General features: G+C 38.1%; 1 protein-coding gene across 3 annotated transcripts in view; it reads right to left on the reverse strand.

Moving 5' to 3' along the window:
- Positions 1-529: 529 nt before the first annotated feature.
- The window catches only part of ADCY1 (adenylate cyclase 1), a 146,067-nt gene continuing 120,430 nt past the window's right edge, over positions 530-26,166 (reverse strand). For 2 of the 3 annotated variants that reach the window (XM_085220008.1, XM_085220009.1), the window contains 9 exons: positions 25,505-25,594; positions 22,504-22,760; positions 20,734-20,860; positions 13,042-13,158; positions 10,415-10,561; positions 9,925-10,023; positions 5,345-5,459; positions 2,911-3,035; positions 530-2,508 (listed from right to left, as the gene is read on the reverse strand). In XM_085220008.1, coding sequence (XP_085076134.1) covers positions 2,170-2,508; positions 2,911-3,035; positions 5,345-5,459; positions 9,925-10,023; positions 10,415-10,561; positions 13,042-13,158; positions 20,734-20,860; positions 22,504-22,760; positions 25,505-25,594 — 1,416 coding nt within the window. In that variant the 3' untranslated portion in view covers positions 530-2,169. Of the gene's footprint in view, positions 2,509-2,910; positions 3,036-4,302; positions 4,498-5,344; positions 5,460-9,924; positions 10,024-10,414; positions 10,562-13,041; positions 13,159-20,733; positions 20,861-22,503; positions 22,761-25,504; positions 25,595-26,166 lie in introns of those variants that run through there. The other variant, XM_085220010.1, reaches the window with a different exon arrangement.

Here is a 26,166-nt window from a genome sequence, read left to right on the forward strand (position 1 = left end):
TGTACATCTAATACTTAGGAAGGAATCCTCAGTTGTTCACAGTCATTTCAGGCACAATACTAATTTTGCTAGCTTTGTAGAAAAACCTAACTGGCAGGATACAGAAAAGTTAGGTAAAATCTTGCTGAAAAGCAGTTGAGTCTTATTGCAGCATGCAGCTACATGGGGAATAGAAACTTCTGCAGGTTTTCTCTAACAATTTACATCTGTTGACGCAAAATCTGTTCACATGCTTGTAACAACAAAATAATAACTTTTCCAAAGTAAATGATGATTGCATAAAAATCACATTCCTCTTTCCACTGAAATGAGTAACAAAGTAAGCCTCCACAAAGTGAAATGTGGCATTTAGTACATCCAAGTTTTCATCAGTGCAACCTCAACATCTGCAGCCCTTCTCCTCTCCTCTCCTCTCCTCTCCTCTCTCCCTCCTCTCCTCTCCTCTCCTCTCCTCTTCCTCTCCTCTCCTCTCCTCTCCTCTCCTCTCCTCTCCTCTCCTCTCCTCTCCTCTCCTCTCCTCTCCTCTCCTCTCCTCTCCTCTCCTCTCCTCTCCTCTCCTCTCCTCTCCTCTCCTCTCATGGTCTCACCTAGCATACCCTGCAAGATTCCTCTCCTCTCCCCTCTCATGGTCTCACCTAGCATACCCTGCAAGATTTACATGCTTTTAAACGATGTAAATCTCTGCTTCTCTTTTGGAAAACAGTGAGGCTGGTTAGCTTGTGCAATCCCATTAGAACATTAAAGCAGCAGTCTAAGCATGTCACCACTCATTCATGACAAGTTCACTCTCCTTGAGTACAGAGCTGTACAATACATTTCCCATCCAGACTGGTGATTCAAAAAGAAACCATGCATGATAAGATGTGGGCTGCATTAAAAAACAAAGCAATTAAAATATGCTCCCTTTTATTCAGATTAAGTGCAGCCCTCAGTTTCCTGGCTTGTTTACTAGTGAGCTCTTCATTTGTGCAAAGTTTGACTGTGCTTGTTTCTCAGTATGATAGCTTTCTATAATTGTCTAGCTTTGAATCATGAGCCTATGTAGAATCAAGATATAAAAAAATAATCTGTGGCATCGATTTAAAAATTAATTAAGACATAAAATTATGTTGACTAACATACAAAGCTGGCACAAAGCTAACAATAGCATGTTTGTCTGTGGGAAAATTCTTTAAGATGCTTTAAAAGGTATAGCTAAGTCCTGGATCTGAGCTGTTGGACTTATGTTATCTGTAAAAGGCTGAAATAATATCATCTTTCTGCTCTTTGATATTGTATATAAAGGATGTTTCTATATTGCATAAGCATTTTGCTGTGTTTACAGGGTGGCTCCTTGCAAAGAATCAAATGGCTTCTAAAGAATCAGCCATTTAAAAAACTCTATCAATCTTTGTGTTTTTTTTCTTTCAAAAACAAACAAACAAACAAAAGAAACAAACACTGAATAAAGCCCATCATATTGCTATTCTGCCAAAATTTAAGCTCTGTTCTTCATCTGCTTTATATCCCAACGCATGTTTTTGGAGCATGCAAGTAGAAATTTAAAAATGCATAGTATTTAGCAATTTGCTGAATCCAGCCTTCATTACTTGGCCATTGACAGTGCAATGAAAAATGTTTTATTCACTCATGCACTGGGAACATTTTATCTAACCCTTGCTGTAGCCCAAAAGAACCTTCATTTGCCACATATTCTACATGCAGCTTTTCTAAACCCAGATCAAACAATGCTGGCTATGACAAAAAGAGAAATCTCTTTGATATGTCATTGCAAGTGGATGTGTAAATAAATACATATTTTTATTTTTTTATATATATACTAGGTCTACATAGGAGTGTTTGTATATGTGCATATACAGATTAAAAGATATGCACACACACAAATAAATGTTTGCATGTTTATCTTTTTTTTTTTCATTTATCCATTAAAAATGCCAAGAAAATACTCCTTATTTCCAGAAAATCAGTTTTTGACTCTTCAAACAGAATTTCTAGCCCTTATATGTTCCATCCCAAGAGTTCATTACACAGCTCCCAAGCTCTCTTTGGTTGGGTTGTAGTTGTCCTTGGTTAATGCCATGGCCTATGACCTCTGATCTTTTGGTAAAAATTCAGGCAACAATTGCTCTCCATGTTCATAGCAAATGGCACAACCAAATTTCCTTTGCTCTATGCCTCCTTCACAGCTGGCACAGAAGGAAGATAATGCAGTGTTTGATTTGTGTGAGTGGTAGATGCTTGATCTGCTCCAAGGCCAGCTTTTGGAGTTAAGCTAGCAACTGAGGACACTGATGGACAGCTGGTGCCCAATTTTGTTTGAACATTTGCTCTCCCATAAGGATACATTTTCCGCTCTAAGTTTAAAGACTGTGTTTGTGAATTATTTCCATTGGCCTTTCCTTCCAGTAAATAGGTCAACATTTCACCTTTTCCCTTTACACTGACTTTACCCCTGCACACAAATTCATAACTGCACCTCTTTAATATTCGCTGAACTTCTTCTGTCACCTAAGGACAGAAAAAAAAAGAATGATTAATTTCTCCTGTTCACAAGGTTAATCCTAGAACTGCCAACTGCTCCCTCCACTTTTCATTATCCATACTGAAATGCACATAAGCAGAATGAATTAGCATGTACTGCTACTCCTGGCTTCACTTAACTAATTAAAAATCACTGATTAAACTAGAATCTGAGAATCAGAACTTCTGGTGTGAGCTAATTAAGCTGTATCCATCAGAAATATGTAGCCAAATTCACCATTTTTGTAAGATGGAGTAAGTTTTTTTCCATTATATGCTTCACTTCTTCATGAAATGTATGGTTAAATTTTCGAGACTGCTTAGAAAATGCAGTGACATATAAAACAGATCATACATAAACTTTGCAAAATTATCTTGGAATGCACTTGCCTGGATTTTCCCTTGCACCCCAGTACTATCCATCCGGCTGGCAACATTTACAGTGTTTCCCCAGATATCGTACTGTGGTCTTCTGGCTCCGATGACTCCGGCTACTACAGGCCCAACATTAATACCTAAAATCAAAAAACATGAATCCTATAAAAAAGATGCCTCAGAAATTTTCCGATCATAGGACACAAAGTGTGTTAATGTCATCTCAACTTCTGCATTTCTAAGAGTTTTAGAAACAAAATAAAAATACACACCAATATCTTATTGGAAATGTAATATGATAAGAAACATAAAATTTTGGTTTATCTGTAGATTTTTTTTTTTTTCAAGAAAAGAAGAAAAGTAGTAGTACTACAGAGTTTAGTGTGAAAAAATCCAAGACAATTTTTAAAATATCTTTCATTTTTTTTGCTATGAATTCTACTGTGATTGCTCCTCTAAAGCCTTTTAGTGCCAGATTTTCCAAGCTGAACGGAAATATTGACCATGAAACACAATAAATGGAGTAAGAGGAGTATGTCACATTGCTTATCAGCACTAGACAACTCAGGGAAACACTGAAGAAGAAAACAGTATGTGAAAATAGCTCAAGCACCTTTTTTGGGAAACCACTGGGTTTATCTCTACATTTCTGACTGATTGTGATGCCATATCTGAAAGACAAAGTGGGATGTTCCATCTTTTCAGCATCCTGAAGAGCTGTTGATGTAAAAACCTCCACAATGTCTGTGCCTTTTCAAGCAAGTTATGCAGTAGAATGGGGTTTAAATATCTGTCTTATGCCCCCTTGTGAGCTAGGGAAGACCAGTTACAGCATAGTACAAAAAGACTTTCAGACTTCTAGTTACTGAATGTACAGAAGGACAAAGATGTATAAGTTTACCATTGCTATCCTTGATGTGTTTCTCACTATGCTGATAGAAAGATCAGTTTCCTCTTGTCTAGCCTGATTTCACAATTTACGCATTAAAATATACAGCAACTGGGGAGAAAGGACTCGGGGGTAAGACATGAAGTAACATATAAAGGATTGCATGGGAAGGATCATGTTGTCAAGACCAGAGAATCTGAAAACAGTCACAAAAACAGGTGTGAATACTGGCAAAAATAAAATGCAATAATAACGTAAGAAAGCAGTAAAGGTAGAACTTTTGAAACAATATACATTGAGTCTAAAATTCATCAGGAAAGTTTCTTCAAGTGCAGAAAAGATGTCAAGATGTAAGGTTTTTTTTTCAAAATTGAATTGAAGCTAAACTTACGTTCATATATATGCAAAACATCTATATATTCAAATATCTGAATTTATTTGAACACTCAAATACTCAAATACTTAAAGACCATCCATAGCAACTCCATCAAGTGCTAAAATTTATACACAAAATTTTCTCTTTCAAATAAATTATTAATCAATTTGTTATTTTGTTAGTTACACAAAATGAATGAATGTCTGTAATAAGAACATTGAGGATGTTTTTTTGTCATCGCGGTGCAATAACTTGGAGTTTAAGGCACGGAAGAGGTTCAAACACTTTGTTCTAGTTCTTCCTGAATGGCAAGCATCTTAGTCTTCTCTCTGGCTTTCTGTAAGTAAAAATTCCATCCTTGAAATAAGTCTTTCTTATTGAGAAATTATGTTCAAATTATGTCCTGGCAGAAAGGACTGTTTGAAGTGATTTGGAGGGGGAGAAGCATGTTTCTTCTCTCTGGTGACAAGACCTGAAGGAACGGCTTGTAACTGTGTCATAGGAGAGTCAGACTAGGTATTAAGAAAAGCTTGTTCACCAAGAGTCAAAGCACCAGGATTGCTGTAGTTCAAAAAGCGTTCTGAGAATATTTTCACACATATGGTTTGAATTTTTGGCAGTCCTATATGGATAGAGGAGTGGGACTCCAAGGAACCTGCTTTAGAGGAGTTGGACTAGATGATCTCCTGAGGTCTCAGAGGTCCCTTCCAACTCCTAAATCTGTGATTATGTATGATTCTGTGATTTTTGTGGATCCCTCCCAACTTAGGATATTCTATGATTCTAGGATCTATGAAAAACTCTCACCATACTTAATTCCAATAAAGCCTCTTCAAATGCAGGATTTCCTGACCACCAAATGCAGCCAGACTCAATTTACACCAGATTAGCAGCACAACGTGTAAATTACAATACTATGTACACTAATAATGTTGCATAATTTTCTTTTAGGTGTGAGTAGACAAAGTAAACATACTAGAAATGGACACAAGTTTAATTGTTAGTATTGATGCTGACTATTCAGTCTGCTCATCTTATACATAGACATGTATCCTCTACAGGAAGTCATCTTAGTTTTAGTCAGGAGTACAGGACAGACAGTACTTTGGAAACAGTAAAAAAAAAAAAAAAAAGCTAAATAACAAGTGTTTCACTTGTGTGGTAATTGTAGAAAAATGACTTACCAACTCTTAGGACAAAATCGTTGTAAGACTGATAGTTGATTTCATCAAGAACATCAAACATCTCTATTGCAAAATCTGCGAGTGTACTCAAATGGGAATAAATTGATTTTTTAGCCTAGAAACAAAACAGTGTTAAGCATTAGATTTACATAGAACTGATAGGCAGGTGAAACATCAGTGTGTAAAAAACAATGACTGGAATGAGTGGAAAGCTTAGGAAATCTAACCCATTTTGCTGTCTGTGAAAAGGAACTTTTGACATTGACTACAGAATAAGCGTTGTTTTCCCAACTAGTGAATCCTTTCTCCTCTCCCCTCCCTCTCTTTTCCCATTCTCTTTTTCTGATTTCTGGGAAGAATGGAAAGTGAAGTTCCCATGGTGAAGTAACTCTGCTGTGGATATTCATTGTGAACATTGGGCAGAATATGACCTGTTTTTTTTTTACAAAACCGCTTTGCCTGATGATTATTAATAACTACAGTTTCTTTATTTTCTTCCTCTAGGGACTTTGCTAGATTCCAGCTCTGTGATTCCATGATGTTCCCACTGACAAAATTCCTGCTATGTTTAGTACTGTGAGATGCAGAACTGATCTACGTTTTTTGTTTTTTTTCCAGGCAAGCTGAAGTGACTTGTTATGAAACATACCTAAATGAACTAAAGCAAAAGAACCATAAGGGATCAAATGAAATTATGAAGTTCCACGATTAAAAAAAAAAAGAAAAAGAAAAGAAAAAAAACAAAACAAAATATAAGTAAGTACTTTTTACACCTACAGTCTAATTAAATGGTGGAATTAATTTTCAGAGGATACTGTAAATTTCAAAATTTTAGCTAAATTCAAACACAATTATACAAACTCATGGAAAAAATAATTGCTACAAATTGGTAAAAAGATACTAGCTGTAGTTCTAGACTTTCTTACACAGCATATCATTAAAAAGTGGAAACAGATTGCGTTTTTGTCCTGTAACTCCAATATCTACTCTTGGAGCATTTAAAATAGGTTACTAGAATGGACATTTGACTTGACTTAGTATTGTTGCTCTTACGTTGTTCTGTTATTTGAATAATAAATAGGAATTCTTGAACAGATCTGCAAAATGGAAGTAGGCTAAAGGTAGGATATGGTGAAAGAAATGCGGGGTCAGTGGCTGTCTACCTTCAGTAGGGTGTTGCACAATAGAGCTATGGCAGCTGGCGTGAGATGAAAGTTCACTGGGTTTTTGACATGTTAGTGAGATTTTCTAAACTGACTGTGGATGAAGAATCTGAGAAATGTTGCTATTTGCCTCCTTTGGGCTCAGTTTGAAAGGGCTCATTCATACAGCTGAGAAATTTTTTAGAAAATAGAGCAAAATGATTAACAAAAAATGATGAAAGCCAGTCCATAGCAAATCCCAGGTTTTAGGAGGAATATTTTCTTTACTTGTTTCTTGCAATGTCAGCTAGCTCTACTTGTTTCCAACTCACAAAGACAAAGGAAAAATAGGAATTAAATTTAGAGTTCATGACTGCACTTCCAACAGAGAAGGTGAAGAATATTGGATGTCTGAAAGAGGGAAAAGTCTATAGCTTTATTCAATCCTTTAATTTTCTTTTTATTCATTTTTCCTTCCAGTTTCTTGCTGCCTGATGCATGCTTTGATTTCCTGCAATACCTCTCATAAAACTAGAGGCTGCAGCAGATTTCCTTATGAATTTCGGACACCATTTTCAAGAACGGAGACAAGGAACTTCTGTGTCTGCAGTTGTTTCCCATGAACACAGCTGGCTCTGTAGGGCAGACAAGGGATTGTGTGGACATCTGGAAGTGATCATCTGGACATAGTAAGCTACCCACAGTCATCATGTTTGTAATAAATGGCTGCATGCTGAAGATCTAGCAGGAAAATGCCAAGAAGACTTGAACAATTTTCACTCGCATCACACAGACAGTAAGAAGAGATTACAGAAGAACGAAAACCAAATTTATAGTTGAAAGTGTTGTCTGTCTTCATAAAAGATCTTTAGATTTTTGGGAAGTCTGAAATGTAAAAAAAGTAATTCTACTTGTACAGAAAAGATCAAAATTTGCCCCAAGATTTCAGAAAAAAGGCATAGTCCTGTGCAAGGCTTTCTGCTGTGATTTAAAATGCATTACTATCGTTAACTCAAAGCAGTAGCTTTCGTACTGGACTAACTCAGCTGACCCTTCAGTTAGCAACCATAAAGCACTGGAGATAAACATGTTTAGGTTTTGGTACATATGCTGCCAAAATTATGCAATAACACACTTGTTTTCAGGATTATAGTTCAAAGAGCATTTATAGTAGACACACAAATAAGCTTTTGCCTGTTTGTCTCAGATCATGTGAGAAAAAAATCAAAGGATCAATTTTCTGCCTGTTGTAGGATGAAGGAGTCAAGCATTTTCAGCATAAACACAACATTAGAAATGACCTTTATTAATGCCTGGATTTCTAGTTCAGGAATGATTTAAAAAAAAAAAAAAGAAAAGCACCCTATCTACCAACCAGAAAGTAGGCTGCTTTCGAATATTCTCCAGTGAGATTCTAATAGTTGATTTTCATGCATCCTTCATTTTTTATCACCTAAAAAAGATGGTTGTTCCTAGAAAGTTCACAGGCCATCTTGTTTTTGTCTTCATTTTTCAATTCTAAATTGTGTGTGTGTGTATACTCCTACAACACATATATATGCATACATCAGTAGACATCCATATCTACCTGGACTTGGGCAAAGTGTTTGGCATTCTCCCACACAGCATCCTTATCTCCAAAGTGGAGAGACACGGCTCTGATGGATGTACCACTCAGTTGATAAGGACTTGGCTGTATGGTTGCAATATGGGCAATGGCTCAATATTTAAGTGGAAATCTGTGATGAGTAGTATTCTTCAGGGTTCTGCACTGAGACTGCTGTTATTTAATATCTTTATAAACAACATGGACAGAAGGATGAAATGCAACCTCAAGTTTATATATGAGTGCTGTCATTGACACATGTCACCTAGAGGGACCTTGACAGGCTTGAGGGGTTCAACAAGGCCAAGTGCAACATCCTGCACTTGTCTCAGGGGAATTCTAAGCATGAATACAGGCTGGATGACGAATGGATAGGGAACAGCCCTGTGAAGAGGGGCATCAGGGTGTTGGTGGTTGAAAAACTGAAAACAAGGCAGCAGTCTGCAGTTACAACCCCAAAAAACAATTGTATACTGGAATACAGTAACCATTAAAGAAATGTAGGTAGCAGGTCAAGAGAGATGACTGTCCCCCTCCAGTCCACTCTCTTGAAACCAGCCCTGGAGTACTGTGTTCAGCTCTGGGCCCCCAGCATAAGGAAGACATGCACCTGTTGGAGTCCTGAGGAGGACCATGAAGAAGGTCAGAGGGCTGGAGCACCTCTCCCGTGAAGAAAGGCTGGTGTTACTTAGGTCAAAGTGGAGAAGATTCCAGGAAGACTTTCTAGTGTCCTTCCAGTATCTAACTGTGGTTTACAGGAAAGATGGGGATGGGCTCTATAAGAGAGTGAAGTGACAGGACAAAGGGCAATGGTTTTAAACTGAAAAAGGGTAGACTTAGGTTAGATATAAGGAAGAAATTATTCATGAGGAGAGTAGTGAAGCACTGGAACAGATTGCCTGGAGAAGCTGTAGATCCTGGAAGTGTTGAAGGCCAAGTTGAATGGGGCTTTGGTAACCGAATCTAGTAAAAGGTATCCCTGCCTATTAGGGTTGGAACTAGATAATCTTTAAGGTCTATTCCAACTCAAGACATTCTGTGATTTGGTGAAGGGGGGTGAGATCTCACAAAAATCTGGAAAGACTGGGTGCATGGATTGCTTTCATGTTACTTTTATTCTCACTGTACAATATACAATATATTCAGTATTCTGCTCAGGTGATTCTCTCAGATGCTGCGTGCAAATCTAGGAAATAGCTGTACCCAAATCCAAAATCAAGCTTTAGAAATACACACAGAGGGATTAAGGAGATACAGAAAAACTGTATCCAGTACTATTGGTCTGAAATGATTTTGATCTTTTTCATTGCCAAGTAATTAAAGGAATAAGAAAAATATTAGCAGTAGAGATGAAGAATATGTAATTTGAAAGGATCATGGTGATGCGTAATAATGTACATAGCACTATGTTCCTAGATGTGATAGGATTTTGCTCCTAAATTTCAAAATAATGGAGAAAAATAATCACGTTTTAACAATCTTTTGTTATTTTACAACAGTTCATTACATTTAGAGTTCCCCCCTCTCTGCATTCTACAAGAACATCTGTGATGCTGCGTTTAAAATCCTATCATTCTGACTTGGGAGCTTTTTACACCAGCTTGCAAAGAATTCAAATCCAAACAATGCCACATGAGTAACTGCTAGGGTAGCCATATTTCTTTATAGGCTTTCAGAATATTTTTTTCAGCTTGACATTTGAATTTCAGATTTAAATTGTTGTAAAGAACTAAAACAAATTATCTGTAATTTTTGGTTGTGTTTCTGGTGTTCATTTGGAAACTGGAGGAAAACTCTTCCACCACAGTAACTGTCATGTAAAATCTTCTTACCTTAGTTCCTGAAGTAGGTACAAGTCCCACAGCTGCCATATATGTACTTCCAATTGTCTTGATTTTTTCTATGTCCTTATAACATTCTTTGTCCATAAGCTTTGTTTAAAACATAAAACTGTTAAATATTACATAATATTTTAGGCAAGAAACCATAGTTATCAGAAAATATATGCAAGCCAATTAAACCATACTAGGTTTAATAGATCGAGACTTGCTCACTTTGAGGTCATTAAAAAAACTGCACCATTAACTTGCATTTTAATACTTTTCCTACATCAGAGGACTTTGAGGTCAGATTCAGGCACTTATGAGTACAAATCAGGAGCTTTAGAGGGAAGTCCTGTGGACATACATTATAATCCAGTATGAAGTCAACAGTACTGTTTTATTAGGTAGTTCAAAGTACACTGAATTATTGCAAATAACTTCTGCAGACAAAAGTTTGGTAGATCTGATATGCTTGAAAGACAAATTGTTTAAATCTTACCTCATCAAAATCAGCAATAATTTCATTTAACAGGCGTAAACACTCCACTCCCATATTATTACCATCCAGTTCGATGTAGAAATCATTGAAATTTGGGATGGAAGCAAACATCACTCCCACTTGTGAATATGACTGGTAGTAAAGGTCCTGCAGTACATGAATAAATATAGTTTTATTTAAATTGTTTAATCTATAGCAGACATGGTCATTATTATATGTATTTTACAGCCAAATAGCAAAAGCAATTGCCTTGGTAGCTACTACAAAAGTCACCATTTAGAGAGAAAGCCGGTTCTATTGAAAAATAATGGCAAGATTTTTCTCCCTTCAAAAACACAAAATATAATTTAAATCTGAGCTATTAAACCCATTTAAAACAACTTAATTATTTTTAATTTTCACTTATATTTATTTATTTTTTCTCCCCTGTTAAAGGAGGAAGGGATGGAAACAAATGGAAAGTCTGAACAGTTTTAGAATTTTTATTGTATAGGAAATATCTCTGCATTTTATTAATATTGTTTCATAGCTAAAATAGGAGAAGGAAGAATTTTACCCTGCAGCACAAAACCAGCCTTACTCTTTCACCTCTTTCTGAGAGTTGCAGACTCATATATTTGGAAGTAAGAGTATAATTTTGCTGTCTATGAAGGCTTCTACTTAAGAATTCATAGAGCTAACAGAAAGCAGACTCAGGTCTGTGGTTTGGATCAAATACAAGAACTGCTCTGAAAGTAATGCCTCCTGTTTTATTATGTTGGCATATGACATTAGAGGCAGATACTGGTGGTATGGCAGTAGGGGTTGACCTTTCCCACCAATATTCCATTAAATTTTGTTACCTTGTGACAGATGGAAACAAAGGGGAAGTCTGACAAAATAGCATCTAAAATAGAAATGCATACAAAACAGAGATATGTAAATGAATTCCTCTGTGTAGAAAAATTTGCACCCACTGACATTCATAAACATCTACTGAATGATTACGGAAACCAAATGGTGGATGTTGGCACAATGAGGAAGTTGGTGGTATGTTGGAGCAGTGGCAACAGCAATGTGAAAGACAAGCCACGTTCTGGATTGTCATGCACGGCTGTCACACCATGAAATGAAGAGCTTATTTGCATCAGCTTATCTGCATGAATTGGTGGATTAAAACCAGGGAACTGTTTACACAATGCTAATTAAGTTGAAGGTGTGAACTTCCAGAGTAAGGCCAGAGAATAAGAAAACCTTTCTCTTGCAACATTCTCTTGTAATGCCAGGCCCCATCCTAGTTTGAAGACCAAGGAGCACTCTGCCAATCTTGGCTGGACTCCTCTACCACAACTACCATATTTGGCACCTTTTGATTTCCATGTATTTGAGTCAGTGAAAGATTGACTGTGTGAGCAACTTTTCTTAGAAATGATGCTGTTAGTAGCAGCTGTGAAACTGTGTCATTTCCACCGGTGCAGATTTTTGCAAGTGTGGCATGCAAGTCCTTGTTAATAACAGGCAGAAATGCGTATCTAATGGCATAACTATTGAAAAATAGTGTTTTGTAGCTGGGTATTTGCTCTTTCAAGTAGTGTCATTATGCTCTTCATATCTGCTGTAGTTTCCTTGGAAATAAATAGGAGGCGTTACTTTTGGAGTGACATAAATACATTGTTTCAAACTCCAAAACACAGAGACACATAGTTTATAAGTGTTGTGGCCACTATGGCTACACTATTGCTGCAGATATTGCAGCTGCTCTCCAAGAAGGCCTGTGAGACCTTCTTCAACCAGCATACTTCATCGTTACAGACTTTGAAGTGTGAAAAATTCCCTATTTTAATCTTTAAAGGCTGGCTTTGGTATTTACAGAATGTATTTACAGAATTAGAGTGGTTCCTAAAGAAGCTTCATGCTTTGAAACTGAGATTATGAAATACTATGATAAATTTGAGTATTCTAACTCAATTCAAAAAGAAATTAGTGATTTGCATGGAGAGTCATAGAATCATAGAATCACAGAATCAAAGAATTACAGAATGGCTTGGGTTAGAAGGGATCTCAGGGATCATCAAGCTCCAACCTGCGTGTTGCAGGCAGGGCCACCAACCTCCATATCTAACACCAGCCCAGGCTGCCCAGGGCCCCATCCAACCTGGCCTTGAACACCTCCAGGGCTGGACAGGGCATCCACAGCCTCTCTGAGCAGCTATTCCAGCACCTCACCACTTTCATAGTAAGGAATTTCTCCCTGATATCCAACCTAAATCTTCCCTCCCTCAACCTAAAACCATTTCCCCTTGTCTTGCTGTTATCTGCCCTTTCAAAGAGTTGACTCCCCTCCTGTTTATGGCTCCTTTTAGGTACTGGAAGGCTGCACTTAAGTCACCCCACAGCTGCACTGATGTTGAATGATACAAAATACCGTTACCCTTTTTGCAACAGTTTCTTCAGAGAAGGAGGACACTGCAGAGAAAGATGTAATCCAAACAAATTCCCACATGCAAGTATTTACAAAGCCATTTATTTTGTCTTGAATGAAATTTCAAAAGTAGAAACTTTTCTTGAAAACGAACAGTTGAAAGGTGACCCATGCTACAAAAGACAGTTCATACAGCACTTTATATTTAAAGTTTATCTTGATTTACCATATTCCTTGGATTAGACATAAGAAAATGCTGTGCAACATGTGCTGGCAGTAGGTTGAAGAGAATTCTTTTATTATCCAGCTTGACTCTCTCCATATCATCTCTCTCTTCTTCTGCCTGTGGGGACAGATGAAAATAAAAAAATTTCCAAAGTGTAAAAAATAGAAATTGGCTGAAATCATTGAATACTTCATCCAGTGACATTAAACTGAACAAAAAAAGCTTTCAGTGCTTGATTTAGTATTATATTGACATCTGATATAGACCTTTGCTGTTATAAGTGCACACTCATAAATAGCTACTGAAAATTCCCTTATGCTATAGAAAGTACAGAAAAAGTAAGGCAGGCAAGAATGCCAGGATCTGTGGATCAACTAGAAGCTCCTAGACTTAATCAAGCACAAAAAGAAAGTCTATAGGGAGTGGAAGCAGGAATGGGTTATCTGGCAGAACTACAAAAAAGTTGTCCAAGCAGCCAGGGATCAGGTTACGAAAGGTAGAACCCAGATAGAATTAAGTCTAGCCAGGGACAAAATAGGGGAACAAGAAGAAATTCTACAGGTATATATCAGTAATTAAAGGAGGGCCAGGGGAGATGTGGGCACTCTCTGGAAGGAAACTGGAGACCTATTCATGAGGGATACGGAGAAAGCTGAAGTGCTCAATGACTTCTTTGCCTCACTCTTCAGTGGCAAGAACTCTAGCCACAGAGCCCAAGTTGCAGAAGGGAAAGGTAAGAATGAGAGGAAGTAAGATCTGCCTGCTGTAAGTGAAGATCAGGTTCAAGATTGCCTAAAGAACCTGAAGGTGCACAAATCCATGAACCCAACAAGATTCATCCATGGATTCTGAGACAACGGGCAGATGAAGTTGCCAAGATGCCATCCACTGCATTTGAAAGGTCCTGGCAGTGTGGTGAAGTTCCCACTGACTGGAAAGAGAGGTAACATAATCCCCATTTCCAAGAATGGAAAGAAAGAAGATCCAGGGAACCACAGGCCAGTCATTCCCACCTGTGCCTGGCAAGATCATGGAGCAGATCTTTCTTAAAGCCCTATCAAGGCAAGTGGAAAATAAAGATGGGGTGATGGGTGGTAACTAGTGTCTCGTCACCAAGGGCAAGTCAGGCCTAACAAAGTTGGTGGCCTTTTACGATGGAGTTGCAACATCAAGGGATAAAGGAAGAGCAACTGACATCATCTACCTGGACTTGTGCAAAGTGTTTGACACTGTCCTGTATGACATTCTGGTCACCAAATTGGAGAAAAATGGATTTGATGGGTGGACCACCCTCTGGATAAGAAATTGTCTGGATGGTCAATGGCTCAATGTCCGATTGGAGATGGGTGACGAGTGGTGTTCCTCAGGGATGTGTGCCATGACGGGTGCCATTAAGAGCTTTGTTGGCATCATGAACAATGGGATCAAGTGCACCCTCAGCAAGTTTGCAGACAACACCAAGCTGAGTGGTGCAGTTGACACAACAGAGGGAAGGGGTGCCATCCAGAGGGACCGGGGCCCGCCTGTCAAACGTGTCCATGCCAACCTCCTGAAGTTCAACAAGGACAAGTGCAAGGTCCTGCATCTGGGTCAGGGCGATCCCGAGCACAGACACAGGTTGTGCAGAGAATGGCTTGAGAGCAGCTCTGAGGAGAAGGATTTGAGGGTGTCGGTTGATGAAAGACTCAATATGAGCCAGCGGTGTATGTTTGCAGTCCGGATGTCCAACCGTATCCTGGGTTGCATCAAGAGAAGCATGACCACAGGTCGAGGGAGGTGACTCTGCTCCTCTACTCTGCTCTGGTGAGACCCCACTTGGAGTAGTGCATCCAGTTCTGGGGCCCTCAACACAAGGAGGACATGGAGCTGTTGGAGCAAGTCCACAGGAGGCCATGAAGATGATCACCATGAAGATGACTTGGGGGGGGCTGGAGCACCTCCCCTAAGATGACAAGCTGAGAGTGATTGTGCTCTTCAGCTTAGAGAAGAAAAGGCTCCAGGGGGACCCTATAGCAGCTTTTCAGTACCTGAAAGGGCCTACAGGAAAGCTGGGGAGGGACTTTTTATAAGGACAGGTAGCAAGAGGACGAGGGGAAATGGCTTTAAACTGAAAGAGGGTAGGTTTAGACTAGATATTAGGAAGAAATTCTTTACTGTGAGGGTGGTGAGACACTGGGACAGGTTGCCCAGAGAGGTTGTGGATGCCCCCTCCCTGGAGCATTTCAAGGCCAGGCTGGATGGGGCTGTGAGCAAGCTGATCTAGAGGGAGGTGTCCGTGCCTACAGCGGGGGGTTGGAACCGGGTGATCTTCAAGGTCCCTTCCAACCCAAATGATTCTATGATTCTATGATTGTATGACTGAATGATATTGGCCTTGGTGTTCAATTACTTATTTTCAGATAGGTGAAGATAAAAACAAGAGTATTGGATCCAACTTTCAAAATAGGGAAGCCTGGAGAATCATCAGTATTTAAAGCAAACGGTATTGTCGTTTTATGATACAATAGAAAGAGATCCAGTAAGACAGTGGTATCAACAGAGAAAACTGCTTTGTATTGAAAATGCTCTAGAAAGACAGGGAAAAAAAATAAAAAAATAAAAAAGATTAAGGATAATTAGCATTTCTAGAAGTGGCTTTATTTACATCAGCATTTCTCATGAATACATATACAGCTCCTGTGCACAGCAGCACCAGAGACTCTACCATTCATGGGAATGATAATGTTAAGGATGTGCCTAGGAGTTATAACAGTTGAGGTCCTTTACTCAAAGTTCCGAAGTCATATTAAAAGTGACTTGAATCACAGGATTCAGTGAGAGCCACACAGAAGAAAGCAATTCTAAAAATCAGACCCGTTATTGTAAAAGTAACACTTATCTAGAGATCACATTTGAGATTCCAGCCTACTGTTCTACAAAATTATTCACTTCTTGTTCTCAGAGTGGCTTCTGGCCTATATTCTGATTTTCATTATAAAACATTTGATAAGTGCTATATAACTAATATAGAGGAAATCACAACTTTTTCTTTACTTCAGTCACACTCAAAGAATCATAACACAATTCTTCTGCATTCCAATATGATTTTTTTCCATCAAGTTACAGAAACAAAAGACTGGCAGATAAAATTCTCAGAGAAATTACAATAATATAGAATAACTAAGGATCTGCTCTAGCCTTTATTGGTTTCCCTTTGTGTATGGAATTTGCTCTCCATATCTATTACAAAGTCCACATAGTTTTTTCATTATCAATTCTTGTTCAAGTGTCACCTCTTTCTGGTGTATATTCTAACAATGTTGTTTTTTTTTTTTTTTTTTTTTTCTTTCAAGAAACCAATTTTTGCTTTCCATGATAAAACTCACGGAAAACGATTTTTATTCAAATCACAATATGTCTGGGAGTCTAATTCTGTATTATTAAATTCCTTTAAAAGTAGAAAGAATGTTGTAAGAGTACTGGCTTTGTAAATGTAACTTCACAAATTATTCAATTTTGAAATAAATTCTTAGCTCCTCCTCTATGTAATAATCAAATTATTTCAGAGGTAAATATCAATAAATATTACCTATTCATTTAGTCTCTGCAAGAAATATACTTTAAAATTTTATTCTAAGCAAATATTTATTTCCTGTTTGTGAGCTCTTTTTTGTGCTGCTTAATTTTAAAAAGGTTTTATTAGGATACCCTTCTCCAGTTTTGGAGATATAACTCTGTCTCTGCCTTACTGAAGTTGATAAATATGTGTGACAGCCTCTTACACTGCGTAAACTATTGGAATTTAATTTTCTTAAAAATTAAACCAAATGGACAGGGAGCACAAGAGCTCTCCATCTCCCAGCATAAGAAATCAAGAGGAGGCAGAAAACTTGCATGGTTGACCAAGGGCCTACTGGTCAAACTGAGGGAAAAGAAGAAAATGTATAGATAGTGAAAGCCAGGGAAAAATACAGGGATGCTGTCTGGACATGCAGAGATCATATGAGAAAAGGCAGGGCATGGATAGAATTGGATTTGGCAAGAGATTCAAAGAATGGATTCTGAAGGTACAGAAGAGTGTACCCCTCATAAATGAGAAGGAGAACTAGCTTCAACAAGCATGGAGAAGGCTGAAGTACTCAACAAGTCCTTTGCCTCAGTCTTCAACAGCAGCCAGGCTTTACACATCACTCTTACATCCTTGGGCATCTAGGCAATATTCATCCCATTGTAAGAGAAGACCAACTCCAAGACTTTTCATGAGACTGAATGTACAAGCCTATAAAGTCAGATAGCATGCATTCCAGGGTCCTGAAGGAACCGGATGGTGTAGTTGCCAACCTGCTCTCCATCGTATCTTATCATATCATATCATATCATATCATATCATATCATATCATATCATATCATAGATGTCAGGTGAAGTTCCCAGTGACTGGAGAAAGGAAATAATCACTCCCATTTTTAAGACAGGGATAAAGGAATTCATGGGGCTGGTAAGCTGCACATCTGTTCCTGAAAAGATCATGGATGATCCTGGAAGGTATGTTAAGGCACATGCAAGATGTGGAGATGATCTGAGATAGCCAGCACAGCTTCAACAAGAGCAGATCACGCGTCAACAATCTGGTGGCCTTCTTTAATGGAGTGACATCATCAGTGGACAAAGGAAGAAAATCTGATGTTATGTTCCCGGAATTACACAAAGCCTTTGATATGGTCCCACACCACATCCTTATCTCTAACTTAGAGCGAGATGGGTTTGAAGGCTGGACTATTGATGGGTAAAGAATTGGTTGAATGTTCACAGTCAGAGAGTTGAGGTCAGCAGCTATTTTTCCAGGTGCTGGCTGGTGACTTGTGGTGTCCCCCAGGCGTACATCAGTGACATAGACAGTGGGACTGAGTACATCCTCAGCAAGTTTGCAGGCAACACCAAAGTAAGTGGTTCAGTTGACACAATAGCAGAAAACGATGACATCCAAAGGGACATGAATAGGCTTGAAAAGTGGGCCCGCACGGAACTGATGAGATTCAACTAGGCAGTCCCAGGTATATGTACAGACTGGGAGAATAATTCACTGAGAGCAGCCCTGTGGAAAACAGCTTGAGGGTTCTGATGGAAAAAAGCTTGATATCAATGAGTGCTGTGTACTTGCAGCCCAGAAGGCCAATTATATCTTGGGTTGCCTCAAAAGACAGGTGACCAGCAAGGTGAGGGAAGTGATTGCCCCTATCTACGCTGCTCTTGTGAGACCTATCTAAAGTGTTGGATCCAGACCCAGGGTCCCCAGCTCAAGAAAAACAAGGAGCTCTTGGAGTGAGCCCAGAGGAGGGCCATAAAGATGATGAGAGAGTTGGAGCACCTCTCCTACAAAGGCAGGTTGAAGGAGCTGAATTAGTTCAGCTTGGAGAAGAGAAGGCTACAGGGGGACTCCATTTTAGGGGGTAATTTTTCACTGATAGTGGTGACATTCTGGAATAGGTATCTCAGAGAAGTTGTGGATTCTCTATCCATTCAAGGCCAGGTTGGATGGGTTCCTGGGCAACTTGATCTAGTGCCTGATTTAGTAGGTGATATCACTGTCCCCAGCAGGAACTAAATGATCTTTAAGGTGCCTTCCAAACCAAGCCATTGCATGATTCCATGATTCTGTAGTAGTAAAAATTCTTTTCCAGATGCTAATCCAAATTAAGCTTACAACTCTATTTTTATAACATTCTAGAATATGGCAAATTTGACTGCAGCAAATATATTTGTAGGTTCAAGCCCTGAATTAAATTACATTTTGGCTTACCTATCAGTTTCTCTAATTTTCAAATATTTTTCTTCTTCCTCAAAACCTTTGAGGTTTCTCAGTTAATCTCTCAATACCATATAGGGTAGAATGAAAGTCTAAGGAAAAATATGTATATGGGCCAGGATAGAGAATTAAGAACAAGTCAAAGCAATCAAGCAGGGGTAGATAAAAGGAGTAATCCGTCTGATGCACTGCATGGACAGTGATGTTGCTCAGTCATTGGCATTTGCTGTTCTTTTCTGAGCTGGACATACGTGGACGGTCATTTTTGAGCAGTTCTGGACTAAACTGTTTATTTTGAATGACACAATTGGGAATGTTCTTCAACTACATACAGTGTTTTCTACGAACAAAGTGTTCTGAACAAGGATAAATATGTCAGCATTGAAGCATGACCTTGTGACCCTGGTCTTGTTGGTGAATTTCCGTCCAACCTTTGATGACCAGAAGTAAACATAATAATATAACAACTTATGGAGACTCCAGCTTGTTGCAGTTCCAGTTGTTTCCTTCTCAGATAAATGAGAAGTGATGGCTTTTCTTCTCTCATGAAGAAAAGAGATTCAAGGAGATATTTGAACATTGAATGTAAGTAGGACAACAGAATGATATGAAGAAAAAGCTCTGCCTGACCTAATCTGAAAGAGTATATTCATGAAATTAGTGTAGTGCTCCTTTGGAACTACTTAATCATGTTAAAAAGCAAAGTATATTAGCTTAGTTCACAACTGTATTGATTCTGCTATGTATTTATTCTGCTGGTGCTCATGCTGCACTCTATGGACTGCACTTACACTGAACAGACACGTCAAACTCGTAAACTTTGAGCAGATCATCTAAGCTTTTAAGTGATCTGCTAGGAACTTTAAAAGGATGTGCTATCAATGTGAACTATATTGTATCTTCTTTGCTACTAATGCATAGAGTTGGATATTCATATCTTTCTGTTCCTTGCAATCTTTCCTTGTGTTCCTTGCAAACAGAGGTAACGATTAAAGGTGAACTTAAAAAGATTTATCTTATTCAGCAGTGAGTACTCTAAAACTATCCCATTGCACAGCTCTGTAGGGAGGAAAGCGAACCAATAACTGGTATTTTCTGGATCTTTCTCTCATCTTCTAGTTTTCTGCCCTTCCGGGGCAAATCAAATATTTTCCCTTTTTGTGACTCATAAAATCCTAGTGCTTACTCTCTGAGATAAAAGGATGTACAGGCATTACTCTTTCCGAGGCAAAAAAGACACTGAAAAGGGAGGGGCACTTGGGACTACAGAAAAAGGATTAACGTAACATGGATGACAGGTATTTACATCACTGGTGGAAACATTATTCAGACAGCTAAACAGCAATAAAATCTTCATATTTTTGCCCCTATTCCTGTTGGCTCATTCAGGAAAGCTGCCATCACGATATTTACGCATTGACTGCTGGCTCAAAAACCAAGACAACTGTATTTTCCAAAAAAGTTAATTCTTGGGGTATTCTAAAGAAGTTGGGAAAGAGTTCTGCAGTTCCATTCCATGGTGTAAGTACATACCCTTTTATCAGGTTGTTTTTTTTTTTTTTGTGGGGCCTGCTTTTTTGTTTATTTGTTTGTTTTGCTTCTTTTTAATTTACCTGAACATCAAATTCTTTTTGCATTGTAATAAGAAAAAAAAAAAAAAAAAAAGAAAAAGAAACCCAGATATTTAATTTCTCTATCTCAAGTTTATAGTGGTAATGTCAACTTCCCAGCTTTGAAATTCTCTCTATTCATAATGTAGCTTAGATTACATTACGTCATCAATGATGTGCCATTAATTTTGAGAATGTATTAGTTCCACTAATTTGTTCTGATTGTATTCCTAAGCAGTTTCATAAAGTCAGATATACACTTTCTGTGTACATAAGTACTAGAAAGTCCTGTGACTTACCTGCACAGCCCAGAGGTAGTCCAGACGTAGCTTCAAGTCCACCTGTCTTGAATGCAGTGCCAAAGCACAAGAAAATAGCAAAATAGCTAGCGTTGGTTCATAGCCTCGCATATAAAAGGATCCACCCCTTAAAAATAAAGTAAAAGTAAAAAGGTTATTCCAGGTTCTCTAAGCACTGGATATTTTTAATATAAAATCTTTAATTTGGAATCTGTGCGTGTCCCCTAATGTCCACCCTTTTCCAAAGTGGCTCATATTGGCAGGGAGGCAGGTGACAGTACTATGACTGCATCTCATTGACATTCAGGTTCTTGAGGATTTTATAATTATACTCATTATTGTAATGTGTTGTAGTGGAATTGCCAGGTCACAGTCTAAACCAGTATGTGAGCACCTGAGAGCCCAGAGTTGGGCAGTCTAGATCCACCCTTCCTCTCTCTCACTCTCAGTGGTGCTTCTGGTTGTGCTTCTGGGAGCTCATATGCACTCAGAGCCTGCTTGGTTTGCTCCCCTCCTCTGGCTCGCCAGAGTTCAAGCCAGAGAAGGCTGCATTCCTCAGCTCACCCTTTTTTCCAAGCCCCTGGTGAAAAGGGTGAGTTAGTTTTGATATCTTGTTCTTTAGTGCTTGTATCTCTCATAAAGGTTCTGTCATTGCCTTTGTTTGCTTTATGTTTGCATACTTTCACTGAGAAAATATAAAACCCCTCAAAAATTCAAAAGTTTAAGTGAAATTAGAATTGGTTGAGGGTTTCTGAAATATGGAAGTGAAGACTTTAACAATTTTTTTTATATTTCATATTACAATTAGAATGCAGTGTGATCAGATGAAATATATTGGCATGAAACTTCAGAATAATGGGACAGCAGTTCCCAAAAATGATTCAGTATTATTAGATCCAACAATATTTCTCACATTCTGCAAAGGATACAATCTTGAGCAGCACTTGAATGCTGGAAGGCAGTTACCTAATGAGATTCAACAAGGGCAAGTGTACAGTCCTACGCTTGGGGAGGAATAACTGTATGCATCAGTACAGGCTAGGGGCTGATCTGCTGGAAAGGAACTCTGCAGAGAACTTAGGTGTCCTGGTGGGCAACAGGTTGACCGTGAGCCAGCAGTGTGCTGTGTGGCCAAAAGGTACATTAAAATGAGCGTAAAAGGAGGAAACCCTTCCCCTCTACTCTGCCCTGATGAGTCCACGTCTTGAATACTGTGTCCAGTTCTGGACTCCTCAGTTCAAGAAAGACAGGGAACTACTGGAGAGAGTCCAGAGGAGGCCTACAGAGATGACTGGGGCCTGGAGCATCTCCCCTATGAGGAAAGGCTGAGAGACAGGGGACTGATTGTCTGGAGAAGATTGAGGGTGGATCTTATCTATGCTTATAAGTATCTAAAGGATGGGTGTCAAGGAGATGGGGCCAGGCTCTTTACCATTGTGCCCAGTGACAGGGCAAGGGGCAATGGGCACAAACTGGGACACAGAAAGTTCCATCTAAATACAAAGAGAAATTTCTTTGCTTTGAGAGTGGCAGAACACTGGAACAAGCTGCTCAGAGAAGTTGTGGAATCTCCTCTGGAGATACTCAAAACCTACTTGGATGCCTTCCCGTGCAACTTACTGTAGGGAACTTGCTTTAGCAGAGGAGTTGGACTAGATAGTCTGCAGAGGTTCCTTCCAACCCCTATGATTCTGTGATTCAGAGATGAATAGTAAATGCAATGACCATCTATAAAAAAACACCATTGCTTTGACTTTGCAAGACACCTACCCCACTGCTTTTCTGTAACCACTGAGTTCCAGAATAACTATGTACAAAATAGTAACAAAAAGCAGCAGTATAATTTTTGGCAAGGAAGATACACGTAGAAATATTGCCAAGGTGAGAGTCCCCACTACACAGGAAAGGAAAGCATAGTGGGCTGTATCGCATGGAAGTTCATTCATCGTTTTATTTGTTCCACCAGGAGAAATGATAACTATCGAACTGCTGGAATTGGTATTCCAAACCCAAGGCATGCAGCCAACCTAGAAAAGTAGGAGAGGAGAAAAGAGGAGAAAGTTAACTGTGAAATAAACAGAAATGCAGCTGTTGCGGGGATTGACTGTGGTTCACTACTAATTGGAAATAAATGGATATGGCGTTCCCAGACAATTAATTGCTCTAATAAAATCTTCTTGAAATGCTATGATTAATTTTATGTGGGATATATGTTTTGTTCACTAGTTGTCAGCAAGGCCAACTAACTGAAGCCTAGAATTATTTGAGCAGTTTCCCTTTCAGTGCTCAAAACCAAGATATTTTCAACCCAAAGTAAATGTGAAAAACTTATGAACTTCAGAAAATATTTTATACTGTTATTTGGATGAGAAAGCCCATAAATAAATGTGTTTGATTTGTAGACTATGTAAACCATATCAATTTCAATTAATCAAATATAAAATAAAATATATTTTAATTTTTGTTTGAAAGGGTAGGCATGGATAACATATTTTCTCTACCTCAGAGATAATTCGTCTATCACATATGATTCAAATACTATCTCTTGTCTTTTATTATCCATTCCACATAGTTATCCTTGATCAATTTCTTCTCTAGAATAGGATATTAAAAAAAAAAAAAAAAACAACAAAAACACAACAACTTTTTTGGTACATTTCACATTGGAGATACGATGATTTTTAATCAGATTCTTTCAAAGGCAATGCCACATACAGATGTCAGACCTCTTCGACAAGGAAGGGAGGAATCAGTGGCAAACAGCTGCAGTGCAGATTTAACTGCACTCCAACCTTCACGCTTTACTAAGGGAGAGGATTAGAGCTAACATAAATGAGGAGAGTGGGACTGCAGTGTGAAATTGATTTTAACAGGAATTGCCACATAAGCCCTGCTCTGTACTTAAGCTTCTTTTCTGAAGTGTGTTATTAGACCTTTTTACTTTATCCTGACCACCAATAATGAAATTTTATAGCATGCTGTAAAGTAACTGACAGCCTGAAAGGTGATCAATGAATATACAGGACTTCGTAGTAATTCAAATAGATGAGACACAGCAGATAAAATGTGAGTTACAATACTGATTAACATTATGAAATGAAATTGTAAAGGCTGAGGTGAAAAATCAATTCAATGTGATTTTGTTCAATGTCCTTAAAAATGCTCTTCATACTGCAGTCATCTGAAAAAAAAAAAAGCATGCAGGACTTTATGAATGATGTGCAATTCTTCCAGGAAAAATGTATCTGCTCTGTAACTAAGTATAATCTCAATACCTAGCTTCTCTGCTGGATGAGAATTTCAAGAACCGATGTTTTCTACTGATCAAGCACTTATCCTAAGTATTTCAATGGGTAAAGGCTTTTATTTTTATTTTTATTTTACTTCAATAAAGGATAAATGTATACTCATGGCCTATTTTAAGTTGCAACTGGATGATCCTTATTGGAGGCCAGAACTAAATTCCAATCTGCCTTTTGCTGAAATTCAAGATTATACTAGGTATTTACAAGTTCTGCATTTTATTTTCACTGTCTGTTGGCTTGGTCAAATAAGCATCAAGTATATAGGGGATGATCCACAAAAGTTCTGGCTGTCATGACGTTTATCTAAACTTAAAAGTGAGATGTACTTTTGTACGGCAACTTTTGGGTTGCTGAGAAGCTAGCTAGCCTGGAAGCACTGCATATCTATTTAGGTTTCTAGGCACATGAGGAATCTCTGTGTGTTCTTACTCACACAGATGATGTTCAGGAAATCCAAGAAATGTCTGAACATCAGGAATTCTTGGTACCCCTCAGGACATTGGATCAGGACAAGGGATCCTCTGCCCATTCAGTTCAACCTGATAGATTTTCCCAGGGCACATCAAGGGACCAGTGAATACATAAAATATAAAATAATGAGTGTGGCATCAGACTCAGTGTTGTGAATTGCTCATGAAACCACTGTCTTCTTATTGCTTAGAACACACTGCTTGCATCCCACAGAGAGGCATGGTTTGAGACATCTGCTTCCTCAGAAGTTCCACTTCTGTTTAGCATGCTATTTTTGTATGGATTCTTTCCTTTGGGTACCTGAGAATATTTAATTCATTCATGGACAAAATGCTGAAACTGAGTGCTGAGAATTCAGCAAAGCAACTGTATGCCAAATATTTAGGCATTCACCGTGTAGAACTAGTTGTTAAAGAAGCTCGGATTTTCAGAAGTACTGAACAAGTACTTTACATCAGCTCCTCAGACAATAGATTTGAGTGGACTGTATAAAAGTACAGTGTAAAAATCTCTTCTTATTCTACACCATCCAGATTTTTAAGATTTTCTTATCTTTTCTGATCTGTCTAGACATAAAATATCTCTGTTACTATGCAGAAATATTTTCTATTAGTTGTCACACAGAAATAATCTTGTGACCATACATTCTCTGTCACACTATATTAGCCATTAAAATATTAATGAAGTTCAACATTTAAAAATGATTTTCCCATAAAGAACACAGCAACTGCAGACTATGTGATATTATCTTTAGATATAAAAATGTCCATAGGTTTTGTCTATGTATTATGTATACGATATGCTAGTAACTTTGCCATTCCTAACTCAACATTCAAGATTGTGAAAATTCAAACTATAACAAAGTAAGTTTTGAAGAAATTTGCTCTGTAAAGCACAGTAATCAAAAGAGTTAATAATTAATCATTGTACATGCTCGATGGTATCTGTAAAACATTGTTCTTAAACAGAAAGCTAAACTTGATTTAAATACTCACCACACATCCTTGAGCCACAGAGTATATTAAGATCACAATAAAAATACACAAAATGGTACGAATTTGTATTGTTAGGCACCCTGGAAAACACTAAGAAAGAGAAAAAAGATTAATATATATTTTAGAAATATTTTTAGAAGTGGAGTTGTTACTATTTAGTAGGCTTTTTATAGCAAAGAAAGTGATGTTTTCCTGCAGTGTAAATTAAGAAACAAGCACGCATTTATAATTACATACATATGTTGCAGTAATAATTGTGATTGTATACTTTAATAGCAATTGCATTTCTGGGGTAATACACAGGAAATTATGATTACTATACATTATTTCTCACTGAAGTTAAAATTCTTTGGACTATTAGTGGGATGCCCATTCGTAATGCAAAGTGGGATGGCATTAGACTTTTTTCCCCTGAGGAATGTATACAAAACATCTTTTGCCTTGCAAATTATCAACTTCAAATGAACCGAGAGAACATACTGTGATAGCATGGAACTTTGGAATGGTATTTGTCTTCTGCTATAATAGTCACACTAAATGTCACGATAGTTTTAATTATCAGAACCCATCAAAAACATTGAATTTGTCAGAGCAGAAACAGTATTGGAGAATAAAAAGTCTGGTGGAATGGAGTCTTGTGAATCTCTTACTCATCTCCACAA

The sequence above is a fragment of the Meleagris gallopavo genome, chromosome 3 (genome assembly GCF_905368555.1).
Source record: "Meleagris gallopavo chromosome 3, MGAL_WU_HG_1.1, whole genome shotgun sequence".
In the NCBI taxonomy this organism is placed as follows: Eukaryota; Metazoa; Chordata; class Aves; order Galliformes; family Phasianidae; genus Meleagris; species Meleagris gallopavo.